The 25,005-nt window shown below is 35.0% G+C and overlaps 1 protein-coding gene across 1 annotated transcript in view; it reads right to left on the reverse strand.

Annotated features, from left to right (window-relative positions):
• Nucleotides 1-20,539, reverse strand: part of LOC107666029 (angiopoietin-4-like) — a 38,670-nt gene extending 18,131 nt beyond the window's left edge. Inside the window, exon 1 of the mRNA XM_016457119.1 lies at nt 19,869-20,539. Within this exon, the coding sequence (XP_016312605.1) occupies nt 19,869-20,183 (315 nt within the window). The 5' untranslated portion in view covers nt 20,184-20,539. The remainder of the gene's footprint in view (nt 1-19,868) is intronic.
• Nucleotides 20,540-25,005: the final 4,466 nt, after the last annotated feature.

Genomic DNA, 25,005 nt, shown 5'->3' on the forward strand with positions numbered 1-25,005 from the left:
AGCTCTCCAAGAGCGCGCTGAACTCGTTCAGTCTTCTTCTCTCAGTAGAGTAGTCAGGAGCAGAACGATGTGATCGCTCGGCTCCGAAGCGAAAAGCTGAATATGCGCTGCATCTGCTGCCTACTTATACTCAAGCTGTGATCAGCGGCAGCTGGATGCAATAATCGCATGCCAATGTGCACTGGCTCGTTTAGTTTACACTCGAAGTAGATTGGTCTCTCTAAGCGAGATCCCAATTCGTCAGTCATCCGACGTGACGTCGAGAGTGACCGACTGAAAGGGAACTCTGATTCAAGCACAGGTGGTCAGGGGTCTGTCTTCAGCTGTGACCTCACACATACACTATATACACTGGAGAGCTACAGTATGTCTATATACTAATATACTACTTCTGCAGTATATATACAGTATCGTGCACAATATGCAATTTTTCTGAATGCATGGAATACTATACTGTACATATTTAGCATGTGTGTGGTATGTGAATATTAGTGTAGGCTTAACGCTGTATACTGCATTACTTATTTATTTTTTGCTAAAAGTATGTAAAACAAAATGCAGTATGCAAGAATAAATTAAATAATTTATCAATTTAATGAGTCAAATTAATTTTCAGTGAAATAAGTAAAATAATCAAATTAATTCAATAAATAATTAAAAAAAATTACTGAAATAAATGAAATCATTTTAGCTTGTGATATATAGTTACCACCTCAAAAATAAATATAGTTATTATGCATTTTTAATACAATTTCATGTAAAATAAAAAAGTTTAGAAACAAATATTAAAATGGCTGTTAAAGTTCCATATTATTCATAAAATGGAAAACAGAAGTGAAATGATAAAGAGAACACATTGCTATGGAAGCCTGCTTCCACCACTGAATTAAAAAAAAAAGTAACTGCAAATTTTTATCTCACAGTTCTGACTTTTTTTTAAAATCACAAATCTGATCTTTTTTTCTTCCAATTCGGACTTCTTCCTCTCAATTCTAAAATAAACTCAAAATTCTTAGAGAAAAAAAAATCAGACTTGTGAGATGAGATGTAAACTCAGAATTGTGAGGGAAAAACTAAAAGTCAGAATTGTGTGATAAAAAAGTATACAATGACCTTTGGTGGAAACAAGCTTCTATACATTGCATTGTGGGATTCCGTATATTTTGCAAAATTTTATTCAGATATTCTACATATACAGAAAATTTGCATACTATATGAAGTAAACATACTATACACTACATTCTCAGAAACTAGGGTGGTTCCCTTTCAAAAGGGGTCTATGTATATATATATATACACTGAACAAAATTATAAACGCAACACTTTTGTTTTTGCCCCCATTTTTCATGAGATGAACTCAAAGATCTAAGACTTTTTCTATGTACACAAAAGGCCTATTTCTCTCAAATATTGTTCACAAATCTGTCTAAATCTGTGTTAGTGAGCACTTCTCTTTTGTGTACATAGAAAAAGTCTTAGATCTTTGAGTTCAGCTCATGAAAAATAGGGGCAAAAACAAAAGTGTTGCGTTTATAATTTTGTTCAGTGTATATACTAGGGGATATGTATATAATATGTATACTAGGGGAAAATAAGGTACAAATATGTACCTTTTAGCTTTTGTAGCTCAGGGTACTACCCCAGCTTTGTCCTTTTTCAGATAATGTACAGTAAAAGTAGTGTAATAATATGTGATTCTAAACTTAATTTCAAAAATCTGATCTAAAAATGCAAAATAACCATTTTTATTTCAAAGATGATAACTGGATGCCTTTCTCTGAATAAAATCAGGTCATGTGACAACTAGCATACTAATGCAATAATCAATACACTATTCAATTCGAAACATAGCTAACATGTTATAGTATTCATTACAATAATACATAAAACTATCTAAGCTTTCAAATTTGCCATTGTTATAGCATTGCTCAACTTTACAACATCCCATAACCAAAATGTGTTTATCCTGCACCATTGCTAAGTCTCCACAAATATAACATCATTTTACAAACATTTATTCCATAAATATTTTTTTATTCTGTTTATAATGTAGTGATTCATGTTTGCAAAAAAAAAGTCTGCTAGTTTTTATTGGGACAAAACTGAAAATGTTCCAGCTACAGAGGCTTTTTTCCCTTCCATTTATTAATATTTTGGGATATTAAGTTTTGAACATCCTTTTATGGATTTAATTTGGTAAATCTGTAGGTGTGAGAAATATGGCTCAGAAGACGAGATATTTATACAGACCCCTGTATGCTGCCTAGATTAATTTTATCATGTTATCTTTCCACTTTAATATCCCAGCATGCCTCACTGCTGACCGGACAAACATGACCTTTCTTGCTTCAGCGTGACACTGTGGTAAGACAGAAACTCAGGGTCAAAGAGCAAAACAAATAACATGACTAACATGATTAACATGACTGGATTTGAGCTCAATTTAGCAGGCCTGCTTTAGTCACAAGGACTTTCTGAGTTGAAGGTTGCTGTTAATACTTGGACCAACTGTACTAAATTGTGGCTTGAACGAGGCCATAGCGAGCAGAAGCAGGACCGACCCGCAGGTAATCATTCCTGCAACAATCATCTCACACATCTCGCTTTTAAACTAAAAGCAGATGGATAAAGTCAGTGCTGTTGAATCTATACGCGCTCTTTACAATTTCTCCATTTTTCTGAAGAGGCATATTGATTTTTCCACCTGCCTTTTCGTTTTGTCCGTCCATTCATCATACAAAAAGCTAAATGAAGTCAGAAATGTCAGCCATTGATTATCTAAACAGACAGAAAGCATTCACACACTTTGGTTCTCATTTAATACCAGTGTTATTTTAGTATCATTGAGACAATATTATAGATTTTATTAATCATTTATTATACTGTATATATTTTCTGTTTTTAGTTTAAAGTAGTTTTGTGTGGTTTTTTTTTATAAATATATAGCTTTATAATTATTTTAGTACATCAAGTCAAACTAAATTAATAAAATAATACATGATCAGATGTAGTTTAGGGCAGGCCTATATAAAAAGTTGTGTTTCAGCTGATTTTGAGAACGGTACATTTGACTTCACGCTTGCTTCCAAACTATCTATAAATGAGGCTTGTATTACAGTATATGTTAACAGTATATTAACTGTAAGCACATCAGGCCCACTCATTTGAAATAATTCAGCTTGCAACTGTTTTGAATGCAACTGAAATTGCACGTAAATAAAAGCCAATGCATTGCACAGACCTGCATTTGATGTACATTCCATTTCCCCTGTCTGAGGCAGTCGCCTACTTTCTTTGTATTTCACAGGTCAGGACATAAAACAAAGGTCATAACGGGTACATCTGCACATGCAGTCCACATCAGAGTCCATCAGGTCTGTTACTGGAGAGGTATCAGTCAATGTTACTCACAGATCTCAAATCTTAAACTGAAGGACAGGAATGTTTAGTAAAGGAATTCCTAAACAAATATTCCTTTTGGAATTTCTGTGATCTTTATCCTAAAGGAACCAATAAGATCAAATAAGAATCAAAGAATTACTGCTGTTCTAGTAGTTCAACTTGCAAAGCACTATAGGTAATGTGTTTGATGCTGAGGAAATACATATGTGACCCTGGACCACAAAACCAGTCATAAGGGTGAATTTCTCAACGAAATTGAGATTTATACACAATCTGAAAGCTGAATAAATAAGCTTTCCATTGATGTATGGGTTGCTAGGATAGGACAATATTTGGCCGAGATACAACTATTTGAAAATCTGGAATCGGGGTGCACAAAAATTAAAATATTGAGAAAATCGCCTTTAAAGTTGTCCAAATTAAGTTCTTAGCAATGCATATTACTAATCAAAAATGAAGTGAATATATTTACAGTAGTAAAATTACAAAATATCTTCATGGAACATGATCTTTACTTAATATCCTAATGATTTTTGGCATAAAAGAAAAATCAATAATTTTGACCCATACAATGTATTTTTGGCTATTGCTACAAATATACCCCAGTGACTTAAGACTGGTTTTGTGCTCCAGGGTCACATATAATGAATAAATGTATGTACTTTTGACTTTACTCAGCAAGGACACAATAACTTGACCAAACATGATAATAAAGACATTTATAATGTTAGATTTCCATTTCAAATATATATAGATATATGTTTTGTTTTTTTTTACTTTCTATTTATCAAAGAATAAATGTATCTTGGTTTCCACAAAATAAATAAATAAATAAAATAAAAAACTATAATAATAATAATAATAATAATAATACTTTTTTACTGTATTTTTTTATCAAATACATACAGCCTTTGTGAGCATAAGACACTTATTAAACATGAACAAATTTGACAAACATTTGCAGTGTACATGTATAAACAGAAAGACTTTATCAGAAACTTAAAGGAATATTTCACTACAAAATGTAAAATCTGTTATCATTTGCTCGCCTTCATTTTAGGTTAGACTAACCCTTGAGTTTGTATAGTTTATAGTATTAGAATAAACGTACAAGAAGGTTAAAGAAAAATACACCGGCTAAATGAGCTAAAAGATTGCTTGTATTTCATGATTTAGAAATATAACACTCCTATTGGGAACGATGTGTCCAAAACGATTTAGTTTTGTTTTGTGCTACATTGAAACTCTTCAAGAAAAGTCCCTTTAGGATTGGTTCCAAAATTATGATAGAAATCAGGCATCCTTGACTAGATCTTTTCAACAGGGTCTCAGAGTGACAGTTTATTGTAAATGGGAAATTAACAGTGCATAAAAACGACTGTGTTGATGGTCGGGCTGTTTCTGGTGGCATTGAGCCACTAATCCATTATGACAGTGTGCCGGTGACGGGACAGGAATGTGCACATAGACTGGACACAGGGATATTTCCAGCTTGTCCTTCTGACAGCTAAATATGCTAAAATAATTTGTGAACAGTATTAACATGCTCTCAAAATCACGTGATACTGCAGCAACAAGTTGTTTTCTCAGACAGCAATTAGATACTCATTTATCATCAACGATGCATCATATGTTTTTATACTATGATTAACATTCATCACACAGGCAGCGTCCAGAGAGTCCGGATACTCAGAAAAGGAAAGAGTGGGATGTTATGTGTCCCTCAATGGCTAAAGTGTTTAGCCTGATGTCAAAGGGAGAACCCTATGTGTATGTTCATATCCATATGTGTGGAGTCTGGAATATCTCCAGTTTTCTCTTTACACTACGACTCAGTTGCTCAAACATTCAGAGTGAGGTCAAACAGAACACACACAAAAAACACAGAGAGACTTTCAAAGAACACAAAGATCTAGTCTCTATTCTCTTGTACTGTGCCCCAAAATAGCCCCCGGTCTGAGAACATCCTAATTCTATTAGCATGGTTACAGAGAGACGTTTGCATGGATTTTTCCCACTGACACACACAACCAGATACTGATGACTACAACAATCTTTCCAGACTGACACTGTATAAAGAGATCGGGGCTAGTTGTCACACAGAGAATTACATTCTGCAATGTAAATTTGTATTGTTTTCCTGTTTTTTTTCTTCTTTTTTTCTGTTAAACATTTAAGAAATGCCACATAAGCAAAAGTCATGTAGCATTTCTGAATATCAACATTTCAAAGACGAATGTGGCATTGTTTTTAAACAACATTTTAATCTACTAGTAAAAGTTAAATTGAGTAACTTACATTTATTGGCAAAACATTTCCAGTTATTTGTCAGTTTTTGCTGCCCCGGTGCAATAAATAGTTTCAAACAAATCTGAATTGTTATGCGTCAGCGATCAACACACACAGTATCGATATTTTGTTCCTGAATCATTTTGAACAAATCAGTTGAATGAATGATTCATTGACTCGCTCATAAAAACCTCCTGAATGAATCATTGTTTTTGAACTAATCAGAATTCAAAGATTCATTTACACAGTCAAAAACATAACACGCCACACAAACTATGATGAAGGCATGTGGCTTTAAAAAAGAAAACTGAATCTTAAAATGAATTGCATCTTTCCCGGACCATAACAATGTAAATGAGATTTTCTGTAGTCAATATTTCAAGTGAAGCATCAAACTGAGAGAGAATTACATATTATGTGACAATTAGCCCCGGTCTTATGCATCTATAAATTCTAATGACATGGTTCATCATTATATTTTAAAAATTACAGTTTTTTCCTATGAAACTGCCATTTTTATTGTAAACTGTTGTAAATTGTTCCCCGATGTATTAAACACCAGAATTAGCTTCCGTCCGTAGAATTCATAAATAAGCCAAAGAGGCACATTTACGATTATACTGGGCTTTTGGTTATGGCTTTATCATCTGTAAAGCCATCACAGCTGGTGAAGCTTCAAAGATTTTGGAAAACAAATACAAAATCCAGAGCTGTGCTAAAAGATGTTAAATATATGATTTGCCTGTCAAAGTACAAGTATGTTTTACAGCGCAATCTGATAATGCAATCTGCCAAGCAGACCTTTAGGGAAGAAAGTAATCCATCATAGAACATAAGCAAAGGAAATAGTATCATATCATGTCATATTTTACACTTTTATTGTACAAAGTCACCATTTCTGGTAATGCAATCAGATAAGGTTGAAAACGATCCAAAACTGGCACTACAGATAACATAAAATTCTCAAGAACCACTGAATTGGGAATGAATCATTTGGCTTTCTGAACTGAATCAACTGATTCACTGAGAAGATTTGACTTAAAAGAATGATTCATTAAATTAGACTGTGACAGTTGATTATGATGCAATGCAGTCTTAGTTCATTGTTCATTCTTGTTATTAGTTTTTAAAGGATGTTGTGTAACTGTTTCTGTTATATTCAGGGAAGGGTGTATTTTCAATTTATGAGATTGTTTGTGTAACGTCACTGATTTGTTAGGGTTTGAATCGTTAATGTTAGTTAGTACTGATGAGAACCTTGCTTGTTTTAATAGCTTAAGGGTTGTTTCATACGAGTGTGAAGTGCATGATGTTCAGCTAAACAAATAAAACTCTGTTTGTGCAAAAGCTGATGCATCATCATGGACCCAAGACTTGCACAGTACAACAGACCAGTGTTATTTTAGTAATATTTATTTACTGGTTTTATTGATATTAAGAATTAGCTTTATTTTTAATTAAACAGTTTTCATTTTAATTGTTCTTTAATTTTATAGCAATTTTATTAATGTTATTAATTCTATAAGATTTCATTAATTTTATTTTTGTTTCAGTTCAGTTTTAGTTTTCATTTTCATTTTAATGCTTACATACATTTATTTAATATACCTAACAATTATACCAATATAAAGTATCCATGTATCACTGTGAAAAATACTTTGGGAGATTATTGCAAAATCTGGGCGGTCAATTTAACATTAATTTACTGCATTTAAAACAAAGTCAGTTAATTTGAACATAAATTGTCTGACCATCAGACTATGCTAAATGGATTGTCCATTTCATGTTCAGTTGTATGAAATTAAAACAAACAATATTCTGACATTTAAAGCTACTTCTGTCAGGACCACTATCGTCAAAGATGATTGACAATTAGCATACAGTTTGGATTGGCGGGATGGTTCCGTTCTGGGCAAGAACTCCCTGCGCCTCCATGCAGCCTAGCATGGATGAGAGCAGGGAGAGCAGCGATAACTCCCCCAGGGTAAACAGAACAGAACCAACATAAATGTATTGCAGATATCGTTAAAGGTCAATAATGTTATGTACACATTTTAGAATTAGTCTGATTCAAAGGAGAATCAGAAGGCTGAATCCTTTTTTAATCAGATCTCTGCCACAGATATGTACTCAGACTCTTAAATGGAGCATTTATGAAGCATTTCATGCCAGTTCCCAAGTGCATCTGTTACCCTGAGCTGCTGAAGATCTCTCTTATGAGCTGCCAGTGAGATTTTCAGCTACATCCCATATATATTGGTTTCATTTTTAACCCTTAATGCAGAAGTAAGAGTTGCAAAGACTAAAATGAAATATCTATGCAATACCTGGAGGTAAAGTGTTTTTCATCCTGAGTCTGAATAAATGCCAGTATTAATTCTGACTCCAAGCAATAACTGAGTAATTAACAATGGTGTAGAATTGAGGTTTCTGTAATCAGACTTACCGACACGAAGCCTGAACGTGTTGAAGGAGTGTCTGTTGATGCCGTCCAGCTTGCCGATCAGAGCGATGGCGAACTCCACCATGTTTCCTATCTGAGCATTCTGCCTCTCACGGTCCTGAGGGCACACACAAGAGAGCTCAAGTCAACCAGGGACACGTAAATTATGTAGCTTGAAGGACACTTTTGGAAAATGCTGGGTGGCCAGGGGTCAGAGAATAAAATGAACTGCATAGAAGAAAGGAACTTCTCTTTCAGTTGGTTTTTATATGTGCAGCCTCCTATTTTTATCACCTCATTCATCAAGTGCTCCTCAGTCACAAGTGCTGGTCAGCCTTTTCATTTTCCATAACAATACAGTTAAGGTGAATTGAAATCTTAAAGCACAAATGTGTTATTAAAATTCATAAATTATTTCAGCATGTTGACTTCTCAGCAATGTTCACTTCACATGCAAATCTCATACAGTATGTAGATCATATTCAAGAAAAGAAATTCACTATCATTTCTGTTAAGTCAAGGACATGAGATTGTAATTACATGCAGTGGTGTAGACTTAGGCTGATGACACACGGGGCAACTTTTTGAGCAATGTTTGGGCAATGTTGCCATCAACGGGCAACCAGGTGAGACACAGGGTCTACGACCGATCTAAAGTATTCAGATAGAAATTTCTTACCCATTCTCAATGGGAAAGTGCTAAAGCAACATTGCTCAAAAAAAGTTGCCCCGTGTATCATCAGCCTTAGCTTGATGTAAGAAGAAATGTATCAGTCCATTTTGCGTTAAATTGTGGTAGATCTGTTTCTATCAAGTTTTTGAAATTCGCTGTCACTTAAGATTTTTGCTATTTAATGAAACACATTTCTGTCAGGACCACTATGGTCAAAGATGATTGACAATTAGCATACAGTTTGGATTGGCGGTATGGTTCCGTTCTGGGCAAGAACTCCCTGCGCATCCATGCAGCCTAGCATGGATGAGAGCAGGGAGAGCAGCGATAACTCCCCCAGGGTAAACAGAACAGAACCAACATAAATGTATTGCAGATATCGTTAAAGGTCAATAATGTTATGTACACATTTTAGAATTAGTCTGATTCAAAGGAGAATCAGAAGGCTGAATCCCGACTGACAGAGGAGGAGCTGGGGATGGAGGAGGTTAATTAGCTATTGAGCAATGCGAAAACTGCTGATAATACTGAGGGATCTTATATATGAATGCTTAGATAGGTGTCGTATTCCCATAGGTTGATGGGGATCAGCTGAGAGTCAGCTGATGCGAGCTTGACTAACGTGACCTGCCAGAACTAACGCTACGCTAGATTTTTTTATCCATTTAATGTCATAATAATGCTTCTAAACTATTACCCACTTTTCTCGTCAAATATGCTCTAATACAATTAATTAATCAGCATATTATGTAATTCTATAAAAATATCGAATGCAAGACAAGATAACTCCAAACAAGCCACTCCAAAAACTGCTGCTTGCTTAATTAGTATTTTCTAATCTCGGGCTTATGATTACTCAGAGGTGGAAGGGTTAAGCCTATATTTGATTGAGCCAGACTCTCCCATCAATTATGATTATCAAAGTTACTGCTCCTCTGGAAGGCAACCATGTTTTCTTTGCAATTGAGATGGAGATGCAGCCAATCAGAGAGTGGCTGTTGACCCTGTGGCGGACGGGAGAGCAGCTGTGCAGCGAGAACTGCAGTTCCTCTCTAACATAAACAAACAAACTGTGGGCTAATGCTCAGCCGAGGAACATCCACCACGGACGACACGAGACAGAAGGCTAATTGGGTAATATACTGTATGAGGGAATTACAGTCATTTCCTTTTTGTAAACAGTGGAGATTAAAGCATTAAGAATCGGTTTTTAGTTTTATACCAAATATTCTGCCAGGTACCCAAAATGTGCTTCATGTGTTCTAAACATCTAACTGGATTTATTAAAGGATGGAAATGAAGGGGTAGAGGGACTCAAAGTTATCTTATGAGGATGGCAGATATTTTGCTATTATCAAAGTGATTTCTACAAATGAATGAAACAGGATGGATGTTTTAGAGCAGGGGTGTCCAAACTCGGTCCTGGAGGGCCACTGTCCTGCTGAGTTTAGCTCCAAACCTAATTAAAACACCTACCTGGAAGTTTCTAGTAGGGCTGCACGATAAATCGAAATGGAATGGAGATCGGCTGGTTGGAGCAAAATTCTGCAGGACAGTGGCCCTCCAGGACAGAGACTGGACACCCCTGTTTTAGAGTATCTAGTATCACAAAACATTAGAATTCATTAGATCCATTGCTAATATTTACTATGTTTGTGCTGTTTACTTCCCTCCACAATGATGTCACTTCCTAGAGGATGATGTCATTTGAAACTAGCTTTTGTTAAAGGGGCATTACAAAAAAGTAACAGGATGGAAAGTGATATTGAAGACACGGGGGAAAAAAACATTTGAATTGATCAACTAAAACAATATTCATACGAAAACATGCAATGTTTGAAACATTTTAAAATTAAAATGAAGAAAAGGGCTAATTGTAAATAATTTATACAGTAATTATAAATTCACAATTTATAGTTTCGTATAAAATATTATTTCTTAATTGTTATAATATTACAACTTATAAATACATTATTTTAAATGATTAAACATAAATATAAAAAAAATAAACATTTTGCAACATCTGTTCAAAACAAAGTAATAAAAAATTATTTGTAATATACCTAATTCGTTTTCAGTATATTTCCAGTATAATTAAGACAAATATTTTTTAATTCACGATTTTGTTGTCTCATACTTACTTTATCTGACCCAAAAATGTACTGAAGAGCTGGAATTGCCCTTGTAAGACCGATAATGGGTAAGATAGGTATATTGGAAAATCCATCTACAGATTTGTTTATTATTGATGTGCAGCCATGGAAACGTATGAGTTTTAGAATGTTTGGAGAAAGAAACAGCCCCATCTGTAGCATCTCTTGTAAAAGCATCACTTTTATTCCATATAATGGATTATTGCAATTGTGTAATGTGCCGTTGGAAATTGTGGCTGAATCTACCCAAACTGAAATTTTATATGAAAGTCCTTCACATCAGCAAAAAAAAAAAAAAAAAACAGAGAACAAGGAAAAGCACAACAGATGGTCCAGTACTTGAGGCTTTTTCCTTTTTTTGTGCTTGTTGAGGGTTGCAACACTAATGGGTTCTCAAGTGGGGACGGGATAGGTTGAAAGCATCTATTTCCATGTGATCTCCACATTTGACCTTAAAACAGGATGCACATTTATTATATTGTGCTTTTGTTATTATTAGAAAGCCTTTTTAGGTTATCACAGTTTTAAAGACGTACTGCGCTGCATGCATGTGGTTTCGGTGGAGGGGGTAAATTGCTGCTGTTAGTATGAGTTGACTTAGAAAAATGCCTTTGATCAACCCAAGACAAAACCCTGTGCCTCATAAGAACAAACAGCAAACCTCAAGACTCTAATCACTCATCTGTAATCTGCACAACTCTGCTGAAGGAAGAACAATGAGCCAATGGTCTGGAATTAGATTCAGCTATAGTTCCAGGTGTGGGATGCAATGTGGTTTTCGAGGTTCAGTCTCATTGGAGGCTTTAACTTTAACATATTAAAATGAAAGAATGCTTTAGTCTTGGTTCACAGTATGTTACTTTATTAAATGTATTTTGAATGTAGTCACAAGATTTTTTACATATTGTTGTACTATCACAGAGAGGAATAAAATCACTTTCCAGAACATTTTCATTCACTGTTCCTTGTTGGTGAAATTATCTTACCAACACGGCTGTCCATCTTAAAGTTGAAGTGTGCAATTTCTGTGCAGTGTTACCAACTGAAAAAAAAAAAGCTTTTACATAAGTAGGATGATGTTGAATGTCGATGCATACACAAGAGAAAAGAATGAGAAGTGCTGACTCAAGCACATGTCTCAGGACACTTGTGATGCAAGACAAAGAACAGAGTTTGTGTCTCTAAATCACTCTGAATGCAGCCCATGCTTACTGGAACCATGTTTGCTTTGGTCCCGTATCATTACTGAGACAAACTCCAGGATATAAGCATGATTATGTCCTAGGATTAAGATATCACAGCATGACTGTGTAGTTAAATGCATGTCAAAAAAGTCAAACTTCAATATTCACATAGAAAATTCAATGCCATGCATTTATCAAAAATGTGGAGGAAAAAAGATCCGGTATCTTCTGATTAGTCAAAATGTAATATGATCAATTAAAAAGACTTTTTAGAAAATGAACAGGCCAAAATATGATTCATGGTTTAAAAATGAGTTTTGTATTTGATGAAGGGCTTGTTTTGTTTCAAAAGGCATCTGCTATGCAAAAGGGAACAGTAAAAGTCAGTGTACATTCAAGGACGGACGAATGAGATCCAAGAACACTATATTTTCAATTCTACAAAATGCTGTCATTTGCTTCCATATTCCATAATTGGTCCTAAAATCTTATTTGGAGTCAGGAGACTCACACTAGTTCAACCACACATACACACACTTACAAATGCAACACAAAAAAAGACTTAAAGGCATAGTTCAGCCAAAACATTTTAATTCTGTCATCATTTACTCACCTTTGAGTTGCTTTCTTCTGTTGAGCACAAAAGAAGATATTTTGAAGAATGTTGATAACCAAATAGTTGCTGGTAGCCATTGACTTCCTTAGTATGAAATAAAATACTGGAAGTCAATGGCTACCATCAACTATTCAGTTACCAACATTCTTCAAGAAATGTTATTTATAAAAGAAACTTAAAACAACTTGAGGGTGTATAAATGATGACAAAATGTTCATTTTGGGTGAACTATTCCTTAAACATTAACCTTATCATATGAGAACACATGATCAATGTCTAGCTTCTAAGATAATTTATTGAAAGTAACAAGTAAAATTATGTGTTACTTTTAGAATTTATTTACTTTTAGAGTTACTTTCAGAGTTAAAAATCTTTTTTATTCAGACAAATACAATTTAAAATAGAAAATAGAAAAGGTAATTGTGACATTGTTTTTATTATTTTATTTATTATTTTACATTGCAACTTTATGTAACTTGTAATTGTGATTTTATATCTCACAATGTGACTGGCTTCTTATATAGTTTAAAATATGAAATATTAAAGGGTTAGTTCACCCAAAAATGAAAATTCTGTCACTCACCATTACTTACCCTCCTGTTGTTCCAAGCCATTATATTTTTGATGAAATCTGAGAGCTCCATAGACAGCAATGGAACTACCACAATCAAAGTCCAGAAATATAGTATGGACATCGATAAAATAGTCCATATGACATCAGTGGTTCAACCATAATTTTATGAAGCTACGAGAATACTTATTGTGCGCAAAAAAAGACCTAACAATTTCTTCTCTTCCGCATCAGACTTCGACGTGCATTCACGACAGTACCACAACGCATGCGTTGACTATTTTAACGATATCCATAGAACATGGTAGTTCCGGTGTTGTCTCTGCAGGATCATAAAGTTATGGGATTTCAGCAAAAATATCTTAATTTGTGTTCTGAAGATGAACGAAGGTCTTACAGGTTTGGAACGACATGAGGATGAGTAATTAATGACGGAATTGTTATTTTTGGGTGAACTAACCCTTTAAAGTCACACTGGGAGATATAAAATCAAAATGACGAGAAATACAATTGAAATTGTAAGATATAAAATAACTAGGGCCCAAAACAACAACAATGTAAGGTCTTGAACCGTGGCGTAGCGTTTCAGTAATATTTCAATGACAGCTGAATGTGTTCAGTAGATACAGCGCTGGTGCCAAAGCGGCTGTGAAGTTCAGCTCTATCAGTGAGGCGGTTGTCGCTCTGTAGGAGTTCTGGCTCCAAGGGAGATCTCCTAATGTTGACTGATGTCAGTGAAAGCAACACAAGAGGGCCCATGTCCAGCTCTTCCCCAAGCCCCGCATCTCTCTTTGCTCTCAAAGACACTTCCCCAAGAATGATAAACATGAGCGCGATGTTTGTTTAACAAAGCGAAGCCTTCTGCTGTGATCTGAGCCAAACTCAATATACGTGCAGGCATAAATAGAGACGACATTTGTAAGAGACAAGAACGCACACATTTAACACATTGTGCGTATTATTCGAACTCAATGTCTTGCTGTGCCTCCGGACTTCTGCAGAGATCCGAGTTCAGAGCGGACATTAAAATACTTGAATGCAGTTTGGAGGCATTTGTGGCTTGAGGAATCATTCAAAAACGATGATAGATTTTTACAGAATATGCAAGAGAACTAATCACAAATGACATTAAATTCACTCTGGACCGAAATGTTATGTCACAATCAACGCAACAATCTCCAATTCTCAGGCTTCCCTAACATATTTGTGAGCCTCCCACAAGGGTATGACTTTTATTTCGAGCTCCTAGAGAACATTTCTCAGAGAAACATGCGCGCTGAGTGAGCGTTTGATGTGTACGGCTCAGATTCGGTACGTTGATAGCGGCAGTAATCAGCAGTTCAGGCCTCGCTCTACTCCCAAGGAAGCCCTGCAACTGTGGCATTTTACAGGCTCATTAAAGACGGTGCTGAGACATTGTAAACTCAGCAGGCTTCGTGTTTTCCCATCCTCTGCTCTGCTCCGTCTATCTTTCTCAGTTCTCCACTGAGGAATGATATGCACAATAGGCCAGAGAACAAAAAAAACTATTAGCTGAGACTCTGAAGGCTTGTTAATGTGATGTTGCATTAGGAGAGACAGCACGTATTAAAACCAGTCACATGCTGAGAAGTTTTACTGTTCTTGTCTTCTTTTAGTATTTACTTTCTAGCTTTCATTTTCTAAGCAGCTCTTTTACGACGTAATAATTGAGCCACCTTTGCTCAAACAGCTTAAAGTAGGCCTACATTTGGCTCTAAATGTTGTTTTTACAGCGTCCTTGGAAAAGAGCATTGATTGCCGAGTGATTAATGCATAACTGTTACCAAATTGCAGGTCTTGTTTCAGTTATGAGGCCTGCTGACCATTGGCATTGTGCTGCATTACTAATAATTAGGCAAGCATCACTATTATTATTGCTCAAACTTAGGGTTAGGGATTTGAACAAACCCCTAACGATAAGTATTAAACTTTGGTGTGTAGTTGTCCTGCAAAATTTGCACTACAGACGTGAATCATACCTCAAACCATGTGGCTTACTGAGGAGAGTTGGGACTTAATTAAACTTTTGATTTAAGCATAAAACTAGATAGTCTTAAGATCATGCTAAACACTTATTCCAAACTTAGTCCAAACATTAAACAGGTTGTGTATTGACAAAGAATATATAAATAAATGTAATAATAATAATTAATTAAACGTATTATAGGCCTATGTATAAAATACATGTGTATATGTATGTGTGTGTGTGTGTGTATATATATATATATATATATATATATATATATATAATTATACACTAGCTTTCAAGGCTTCATTTATTTGATCAAATATAAACAGTGATATTGTGAAATATTATTACAATTTAAAAATAAGACACTACATTTGAAAACATAATTTAAATGTGTGATGCAAAGCTGAATTTTCAGCATCATTACTCCAGTCTTCTGTGTCACATGATCCTTCAGAAACAGGTTGTGTATTGACAAAGAATATATAAATAAATGTAATAATAATTAATTAAACGTATTATAGGCCTATGTATAAAATACATGTGTATATGTATGTGTGTGTGTGTGTGTATATATATATATATATATATATATATATATATAATTATACACTAGCTTTCAAGGCTTCATTTATTTGATCAAATATAAACAGTGATATTGTGAAATATTATTACAATTTAAAAATAAGACACTACATTTGAAAACATAATTTAAATGTGTGATGCAAAGCTGAATTTTCAGCATCATTACTCCAGTCTTCTGTGTCACATGATCCTTCAGAAATCATTCTAATATGCTGATTTGGTGATAAAAAGAAACATTTATTATTATTATAAATGTTGAAAACAGTTGTGAAACTTAATATTTTTGTGAAAATCATGATGCATTTCATTTTCAGGATTCTTAGGTTACTAGAAAGGTTTAAAAAATCATAGTATTCTAGTATTCTTTATACTGTCACTTTTGATCAATTTTGATGTATCCTTGCTGAATAAAAGTACTCATTTCGGTAATATATTTATTAATTTTTTAATTCATTTCAGCAAGTAGAAAGTATCTGGTATTATGTTGATGAATGAATCGTTGTGAATGAATCGGTTAATGAATGATTCAAAGAATTGCTCATAAACACACTCACTTGTCGCCAGCACCTGGTATAACGACGTAAACATGCAGAGAGTCACTGCAAAATCCCCACCAGTAATGCATGAATAATAAAATAGTGCACTTTTTTTCTCTGTTAAATGAAGATGTTTTCACAGCTTCACGTTAACAATTCCTTCTTTTCCTCAGCTCCAATGTATTTTTTTTCTATACCAATCAGAGCATTAAGCCAAAAAGCCTGTGAATAGAAGTGTAGAATGTTCAATTCAGAATTCAGCTTTTTGGCTTAATGCTCTGAAGGTTCTTTTCTTGTTATTCAGCATCCAGTGAGGCTCCCACCCAAAGGGGTCTGGGGCTTTGCCATATCTCAAGCTGCTCTAAATGGGACGTACAATCGCTAATCCCTTGGCCTTTGAAGAACTCTTTTCCAGGGAGATCTTTGGTCTACGGCCATTACACAAAAAATAAGCAAAGACTTCAAATGGCTCCTCATGCTTTCCATACACTCCTATGCTCCGTATACCACCCTCCTCCCCTCTCTTTCCTGTTAATGGAGTCAGATACATGGCATGTCTCCCATTGCTTGTGAATGCAGTTATCAGGTAAGGGGTGAGCAGCAGGAGCAATCTAAGAGGGCATATCCGTTTAGTTTCAGTCATTTGCCAGTAAACTAAACACTCCTCCTCCATAAACATTTTGCCCAATTATACAGCCGGAGCAACACATGTACCAGGCCCTCAAAGGATTTTAATTAGCTTACAGAATACCTAACATTCAAGTCAGCACATTTAGCCTGTTCAAAGGATTTTTTTGTTAGTATATATATATATATATATATATATATATATATATATATATTTATATAGATAAAATTATATATTATTGTTATTATTATTCATTTTTGATGCAATATTGCTATGTAGTATATATTGTTACATATAATATTTTGTTTTTAATATTAAATATTCATATTTAAGCTATGTACATTTTTATATTCCATTTAAGTTGTATACAATGTCAAAAAAAGTGTTCTGTTTGGATTTTTCTAACTAAATATATTTTCTATTTCCATCACAAATTACAACATCAGAAATAAAAATGATCTGAATTTCAGTATTTCTTACAAATGACATTGAAATAGTGCAGACTTTTGGACCTTACTGCGTGTAAATGCACAACTGAGAAAGCAAATTTAGTTATTTCTATATTTGCATCTTGAGTGAATAAGTGATTTATTGAATTGATGATATACGCCTGTTTTTAAGTATTTTATGCTCCTTGTTATTTACCACCAATTTAATTTTAAAAAAGCATGAATGTAACAAGAGCAGCAAGTGTTTATAATTAAATGACTCTTATCGCAATCTGACCTCTTCTTAAACAGAGTCAAGGGTCGCGTCTCTTTCCTGTGGAGGTGCAAGCCATCTCCCTTTGAGATGTATTGATTGTCAACTTGGGCGGTCCACTGAATACAAACATGCACACACACGGCAAACTTTCACTCTACACCACGGCACTTCATCTATTCATTAGTTCAATTAATGTCACTGAGCAAAGTTCCCTTGAAGGGCCAACCAAAACTTGCATTCTTCACATTTGAATGGAGTAATAAATCACTCTGCAGTCACTTATGCAGATCAAATGCTTCTCTGGTTTTATCATCTGGCTCCTGTTTAATTGCCACTTCTGTATTATTACTGAAATTAGTGTTTCATCTATTTATTCAGATGTGAAAGTTCTTGTAAGCTCACTTTGATGTCTGAAACGGTGCTTAGTCAATGCACTTAGCTGAAGCTGCAAATAAGAGTCCTGTTAATGGAAATCACACATGACAGTTCCAAAAGCATTGGAGGTCTTGGAATCCATCAAATGGCTGAGTCGCCTTTCAACAGGCTGTGTTTTTGGAAACCATGCAGTATTGAGTATTCAACCAGAACTTCTTTCCATTCTATTGTGATAAATGTATTTGCATCGCTCAGCTTCTCAAACCAGCTCAGCCAGCCTCTACATCTGGCCATTTGGCCAGCGTCTGCACCCTTACAGTTCACCCATCTGAATACACATGGGCTACAGGTCTTTACATCTGAAGCAGGGGTGTAAGCGTTTGCTCTGACCGGTATTCAGTTTGATTACGATCATTTGTTAAATGATGCAATGCATCATAAATTCTGCAGTTTGGTCATTATTTTAATGATTTTATTATGCTTAAGACCTACATTCAACTACAGGGACAATTTACTTTCACACTTTTAAATTGACTTTTTATTTAGACAATTGATTTTTCATTTTACACAATAAATTATAGGCTAATAATTGTTTTTGATAAGAATTGGATGCAGAATACATTGCATATTGTTATAGTAATTATAATCGATAATTAAATTCTGATGCACTGAATTTTCCTTGTCAGAATGCAATGCACCAATTCAGTTTTTAGGCTGCCTTCAAGTCCTTCTGGTAAGTTCTTAATTATGAGTTTAAAAGTTATAATTAGTGTTCAAGGTCTGAAAATATTTAGGTCAACTTTATATTTATTTCCCGCTTTTTCTCAAAGACAAAGCATTTTGGATGATATAGTGCAGCAAAACAAGTGCATTAGGTGAGTAATTTATGTATTATCTTGTATTATAGTATTCTAAAATTGTGGACAGAGAGAATGATGGGAAGTGTAGTTTTGTTGCAGAAGCCTGTCACCTCAGCTAAATGAGTAGTACTTTCTGGCAAGCTTTTCCTCTATTCTTCTACATTATTACACTAAATTGTGTACAAACTAAATTGCACCATCAACATGAACAATTTAAACTTAATTATGATAAATACCAATTGCTTCCTCTGTGATTTTTTTAATCGTCCTGCCTAAGACTTGGACAATTAAGGCTTATAAAATGTGTTCACAACTCGTAAATACAATCACTCCCAACATGACTTGAAGCCAGCATTACAGCCCAAAGCTGTTCTGCTGCTAGTGCACCAAAACATGCACATTAGATGAGTAATTTATGTATTATCTTGCATTTTAGTATTCTAGCATGGACAGAGAGGATGATGGGAAGTGTAGTTGTATAAGACTGTCCCCTTATAAACCAGCTAAATGAGTAGTATTTTCTGGCAAGCTTTTCCTCTATTTATCATCATTAGTACGCTAAACTGTGTACAAACTAAACTGCACCATCAACATTAACAATTTAAACTTAATTATGATAAGTACCAACTGCTTCTTCCATGATTTTTTTAATCGCCATTCCTCAGACTTGGAAAGTTGAGGATTGAAAAATGTGTCTGCAAGTCATTAATACAGTCATTCCCAACATGACTTGAAGGCAACATTACACCTACACTTGAAATACTGGCAGCATTACAGCCCAACTTCGTCTTAATTTTTCCCTTTTTCTCAAAGACAACACTTTTTTATGAAAGTGTCTCATTATGAGGTCATTCTCACCTTCAGTAGCCACTGCGTGTTGTTTTCCATGGCCGACTCCAGATGCTGCAACTTCTGAACGGGCCACTCGCCGTCCGCCGGCGGGGAATCTCGCTGAACCACGTTGGTCCCGCTCTTCTGTTCCGATCCACCCTGACAGCTCTCCATCTCCGGCAGGATGAAGGTGTAGCTGCACTGGCCGTGCTGCACGCGGTGAAGCTTCCTCCGCCTCTCGCCTCCCCCGCGTCTCCCTTGACCGTTCCCGTTTCCGGAACTCACCAGGCCAACGGACGCCAGCAGTAGTGCCAAATGCCAACCGCTTCTGGCAAACCTCATGGCAGCGGGAGCAAAAGCAAAGGCCACCTGCGATCAAGCCAAGGTGCCAACTCAGTAGTTCAAACTCTTTTGATGGAAGAACACATGGTTGGATGGAGATGAAGAGGCTTTTTTTGACTCTTTTCTCTTCACAGTTGGATTGCAGGACCAGAAGCTCCTGGTTTTCACGAGGTTCCCCTGGAGAAATGGACACAGGCACTGAGCCTTGAGTAACCACAACACACTCTCACTGATAGATAAGTAGGCAAAGAAAGAATTCGAGGAGAAGCGGAGACAGCCCGTCTAAATGAGTCTCCCAATCTGTAGGCTCTTAACACGAAAGAAAAGTAAACAAAAGAGGAGAACTTTCCTTCCTATCCCAGAGCGGTGTGTGAAATGACCGGAGTGAGAGAGTTCTGCCCTCTTATCTGGGAGTGAGGGAGTGTGTGGAGGAGTGGGGGGAGGCTGAGGGAGGTCTATTAACACACGTTCTGTCTCTCGTCTCCTCTGCAGCATTTCCTCACCCATGTGGCCTGGAGGATAGAGAGCTTCTTCTCCCCGTTTAAGGCTGTTCTGAAATTGGTTATGGTCAGATTTTGCTCATTAATGACAAATTCTCCACATAATTCTCTCTTAAGAAATAAAAAGGATGTGCACCACTGAGAAATGGATGGAGAATGCCTTTTAAATTCTAATTCTATTTCAGAATTTGAACTGAAGTAGAAAAAAGCATGCAGAATTGCACTTTGATAGTTAGGAAGTACAAAAATCTATATTACAGTAAAATTACAGTAACTGTAATTTTAACAGGATATGCAAATTTTTTATATACAAAAACTTTTAATGTTGGCGTTTGAGACAGACAGACAGACAGACAGACAGATAGACAGAGAGACAGATAGATATAAATAGAATGATAGAACAGCAGAATGATAAAACAATAGAATGATCGATAGAACGATAGACAGACAGACAGACAGACAGACAGACAGACAGACAGACAGACAGACAGACAGACAGACAGACAGATAGATAGATAGATAGATAGATAAGATAGATAGATTAGATAGATGATAGATAGATTTTGCAGGCTTATTTCAAGCTGCAGATTGATGTTACTTTTCATGAGACTTTTTAATGCACTATGCCCCTTACCCCTTACTTGTTTATTTTTACATAATTCTTATTTTGGTTCAGTTTGTGGTGAGGCTGTGCTCTTGGGGATAGAGGTCAAACCGAGTGACTCTTTGCCCCGACTGAAATCATTCTCATGGGAAACATGCGATAGAGAGAGCCAATGCCAGAATGCTCCTCACAATTACGCAAACTTAAGGGCCCTTTTTCTGAAGGTGAAACTTTACACATAGCTATACACCTTTCCTTTGGGAATACCACAGCCGGATTGATCCGATGTTTGTTTTCACACGTTGCACATAGCTCTCCTCCACTCAAGGGTAGCTGTGTTTTATTGAACTCCAGCCCAGTTTTATGTGAAGTGCTTGGCAGGATTGACATAGTTCTTTTATGGTACGGATCAGGGATTTTGAACCACTTCCAGCATCTGTGTAATCCTGACCCTTCGATATTGCCATGGATCGACTACATTTTAATGTCCAATAAATGTTATGTAGTTTAACAGGAGTAAACTGTGCATTTGACATGCAGTGTCCTGTAGTATAACATGCTATACACCATCTAAAACAGCACTTTTTAATAGTTTAACATTTTTATGCATGCATTTTTTATGACATGAAATGTGCCTTTTGTGCACATAAAAATATCTGTATTATTATTTTAAAATTATTTTATAGAGTAGTTTTATTTTCTTTTTTATTATTTATAGTATTTATTTATTTTTAATTCTAATAACACATAACCCATATGTGTCAATATTTATATTACTGTTCAGTGAATATTTGAATAATGAATAATGTGGCAAAAAATAAATAAAATAAACATACATAAAGACATATTTGTATCTGTACATATACAAGAACATAAAAATACACACAGGCAGTGAAAGCATTACATACAAATTTCAATAAAACAAAACAATTCAACAAAGAAATGCAAAATGCAAATTGCAACTGCCAAATGCTAATTGACAAACAGACATCTACATATGTTTTAAGTTAAGCATTTCTCACTTCACTGTGTTAAATATGTCAAATAATGTGAATAATTTTAATATCCTGTTCATTATATCTGTAGTAAGTCATGGGGAGTCAAAATGGCATTTGAGTTTGACCGGGTGAACATTTTAAAGCATGTAAAATACATATTTTCCCTTACACATGCAGATGACTTTATTCTAAAATCTTGATGTTGAACAAAAGTTCATGTTATTTGTCAGCCGCCCACTTATTCTTCAATCAGGAAATGTCACATTATAAAATATAATAGCAGTTTATGAGCACTGCTTTGGCTGTTGGCCTGATTCAGTCAGTGCTGCTGGATTTAGTTACCTAATGTAGAATTTTTGTTTTACAACAATAAAAAGAGCCTAATTCAGACCAGAAATGACCTGGGGAGAGAAAACAGCTCCCTGTCAGAAATCATCTGCCCTGAAAATCCACTCATGGTCATCTTTCTGGACAGTTCCAGTGTTGTCCTTTTATGGAGCCCCTGTCATCCCTCAAACTGTAGCGTTTAATTGCATGAATTGTGTAGATTGTTTGCAATCTACGGAACGGTTATATAAGACATAAATTAATCATAAAGACCTGATTTTGTAGAAATAATCCTAATATGATATTTCACGCCAAGAAAATATATTCAATAAGTCAATTAAAAGGGACGATGTACAGGTCAAGAATGAGATAAAAGTCTAAATGGATACTCAAATGTGATTTGTCAGACATTGCTCGAGCCCTGTGATTGGTTGGTGTCTCTGGAGGACCTCTTGCCCTGCAGCTTTGTTTAGATGGTGATGTAAGCCGCTTTCACCGATCTTCCTTTGCCATTTTTATGTAAACTTCGTTATAAAGGTTGGACATCAATTTCAAATATTGCTTATTATTTTGCTAAGATCATTTGATGTTTAATCATTTAACGCAAGAAACACCCCATATGATCTATTTGTATGATAAAAAGTATTATTAAAAACTACACTTACAGTTATATGAATTTAAAATAATTTTACTTAAATGTATTTGTATTCTAAATTTGAATAATTTAATTAAAAATTTAATTGAATCTTAGATCATAAGACATTTCTTTGTTGGATAGTTTTTATTTTATTTCTTTATTATGCATGTTTATTTTTGTTTTAATTGTTTTTCAGTTATCTGTGTTAAAACTACACTTACTGAAGTTATATGGATTTAATTTCATTCTATTTTCATTGTACTTCACATTGAGTTGTTTTCTACATTTAAATGTAAATAAATGTAATTTAATCTTAGATGAAAATAGTTTATTAAAGATTAGATCTTAAACTTATTTTATTTATTTACTTATTATTTTATTATTTAATTCTCTTGCATGTTTTTTTTTTTAATTATTTGTCTGTTATCTGTATAAGTGTTTTGGGAGATAAAATCTAAAATAAAGAAAATCTAAAATGAAAAAATCTAAAATAAAAATATTACTGAAATAATACTTAAAAAATACTAAAATTATTATTATTATTATTAAAAATACATTCTAAATTCTCTTTTGAAGGCACACATAACCCTGCCAGTTGTCCCACAAAGTAAACTTTGAGGCATGACCCAAACTACTCCCACCCAAGGTAATTGTTGGGGGAAATGTTATGTTATGTTTTTTGGGGGTCTGACGTCTGACACTGCAGCATTAACGCTGCTGGTACTCATAATGAAAGCTCTTATCATGCCTAAAGGGACCGCCAGCTTCCAACTAGAAACTGGCTGCATAATTTATCAGTAAACCGCTGATTTATCATGTATGCGTTCGTGGTTCCAAGTTACGACATTGTTTATAATACAGATGATGATAATAGCTAATGATCCTAAAGGTTAATTTCGATCTTTCAGCCTCTGTTGAATCAAAGCGCACTTTGTTGAAGCACAACAGTGATTTTGAGGCACATATGACATTTAGGTCATGCATGCATGTGCAAGGTTTGTTGTACTGATCCTGGTTTCAAAGGAATTACTTCACAAATATATGGCTATAATGTTAGAGAAACTCCTTAAATTGCCACCATGTGTCAGAAACGTACGCACACAAGTTTCTTTAGTAGGACTCCAAAGGTGATAAATGGTGAAATTTGAAAACTAATTAAGTAGATGTTTGCTTACATATTGGCAATTTGTCCGACATAAAAATCTCTCTTTGAGAGATCAAACATGTGTGAAGATTTATTCAGACAGCATTTATGTCTGTAAGATTAGACGAACTGAAAACAATACTGAGGTATAAACCATAATTATACTTTTTTTTGCAATCTGCGCTTTCTTTTTCACTCTTGTTCGCTCTTCATTTTCAAAGATTAGGTCAAGACGTGCCTCACTCTCTCAGTAATGTTCTCCACCTGCACAAACACACACACACACACACACACTCACTCTTGAAGCCTTACAAAAATAAAGCCATCAGAACAGTATGACAACTTCTCAGTTTGCCCTGTCTGAGTGTGATGATAAGGATGATTAATTCACTTCCCCTGCAATGATTCGGTAGCGTTTATGATTGCCCATGGAAGTGCATTAAAGACCTCATAAAAGCCTTCATTAGGCTGACAGAAACTTGCTGAGCAGGCTTTAAAAAGAGATCGTATTGAAGTGCTAGAATTACAGCGCTCAGTCAATAAATGAAACTTTGATGAAAATGTACTCATCCTCAGGCCATCCAAGATGTAGATGAGTTTGTTTCTTCATGG

The sequence above is a fragment of the Sinocyclocheilus anshuiensis genome, unplaced genomic scaffold, assembly GCF_001515605.1.
Source record: "Sinocyclocheilus anshuiensis isolate Anshui unplaced genomic scaffold, SAMN03320099.WGS_v1.1 scaffold447, whole genome shotgun sequence".
NCBI classification, from domain to species: domain Eukaryota; kingdom Metazoa; phylum Chordata; class Actinopteri; order Cypriniformes; family Cyprinidae; genus Sinocyclocheilus; species Sinocyclocheilus anshuiensis.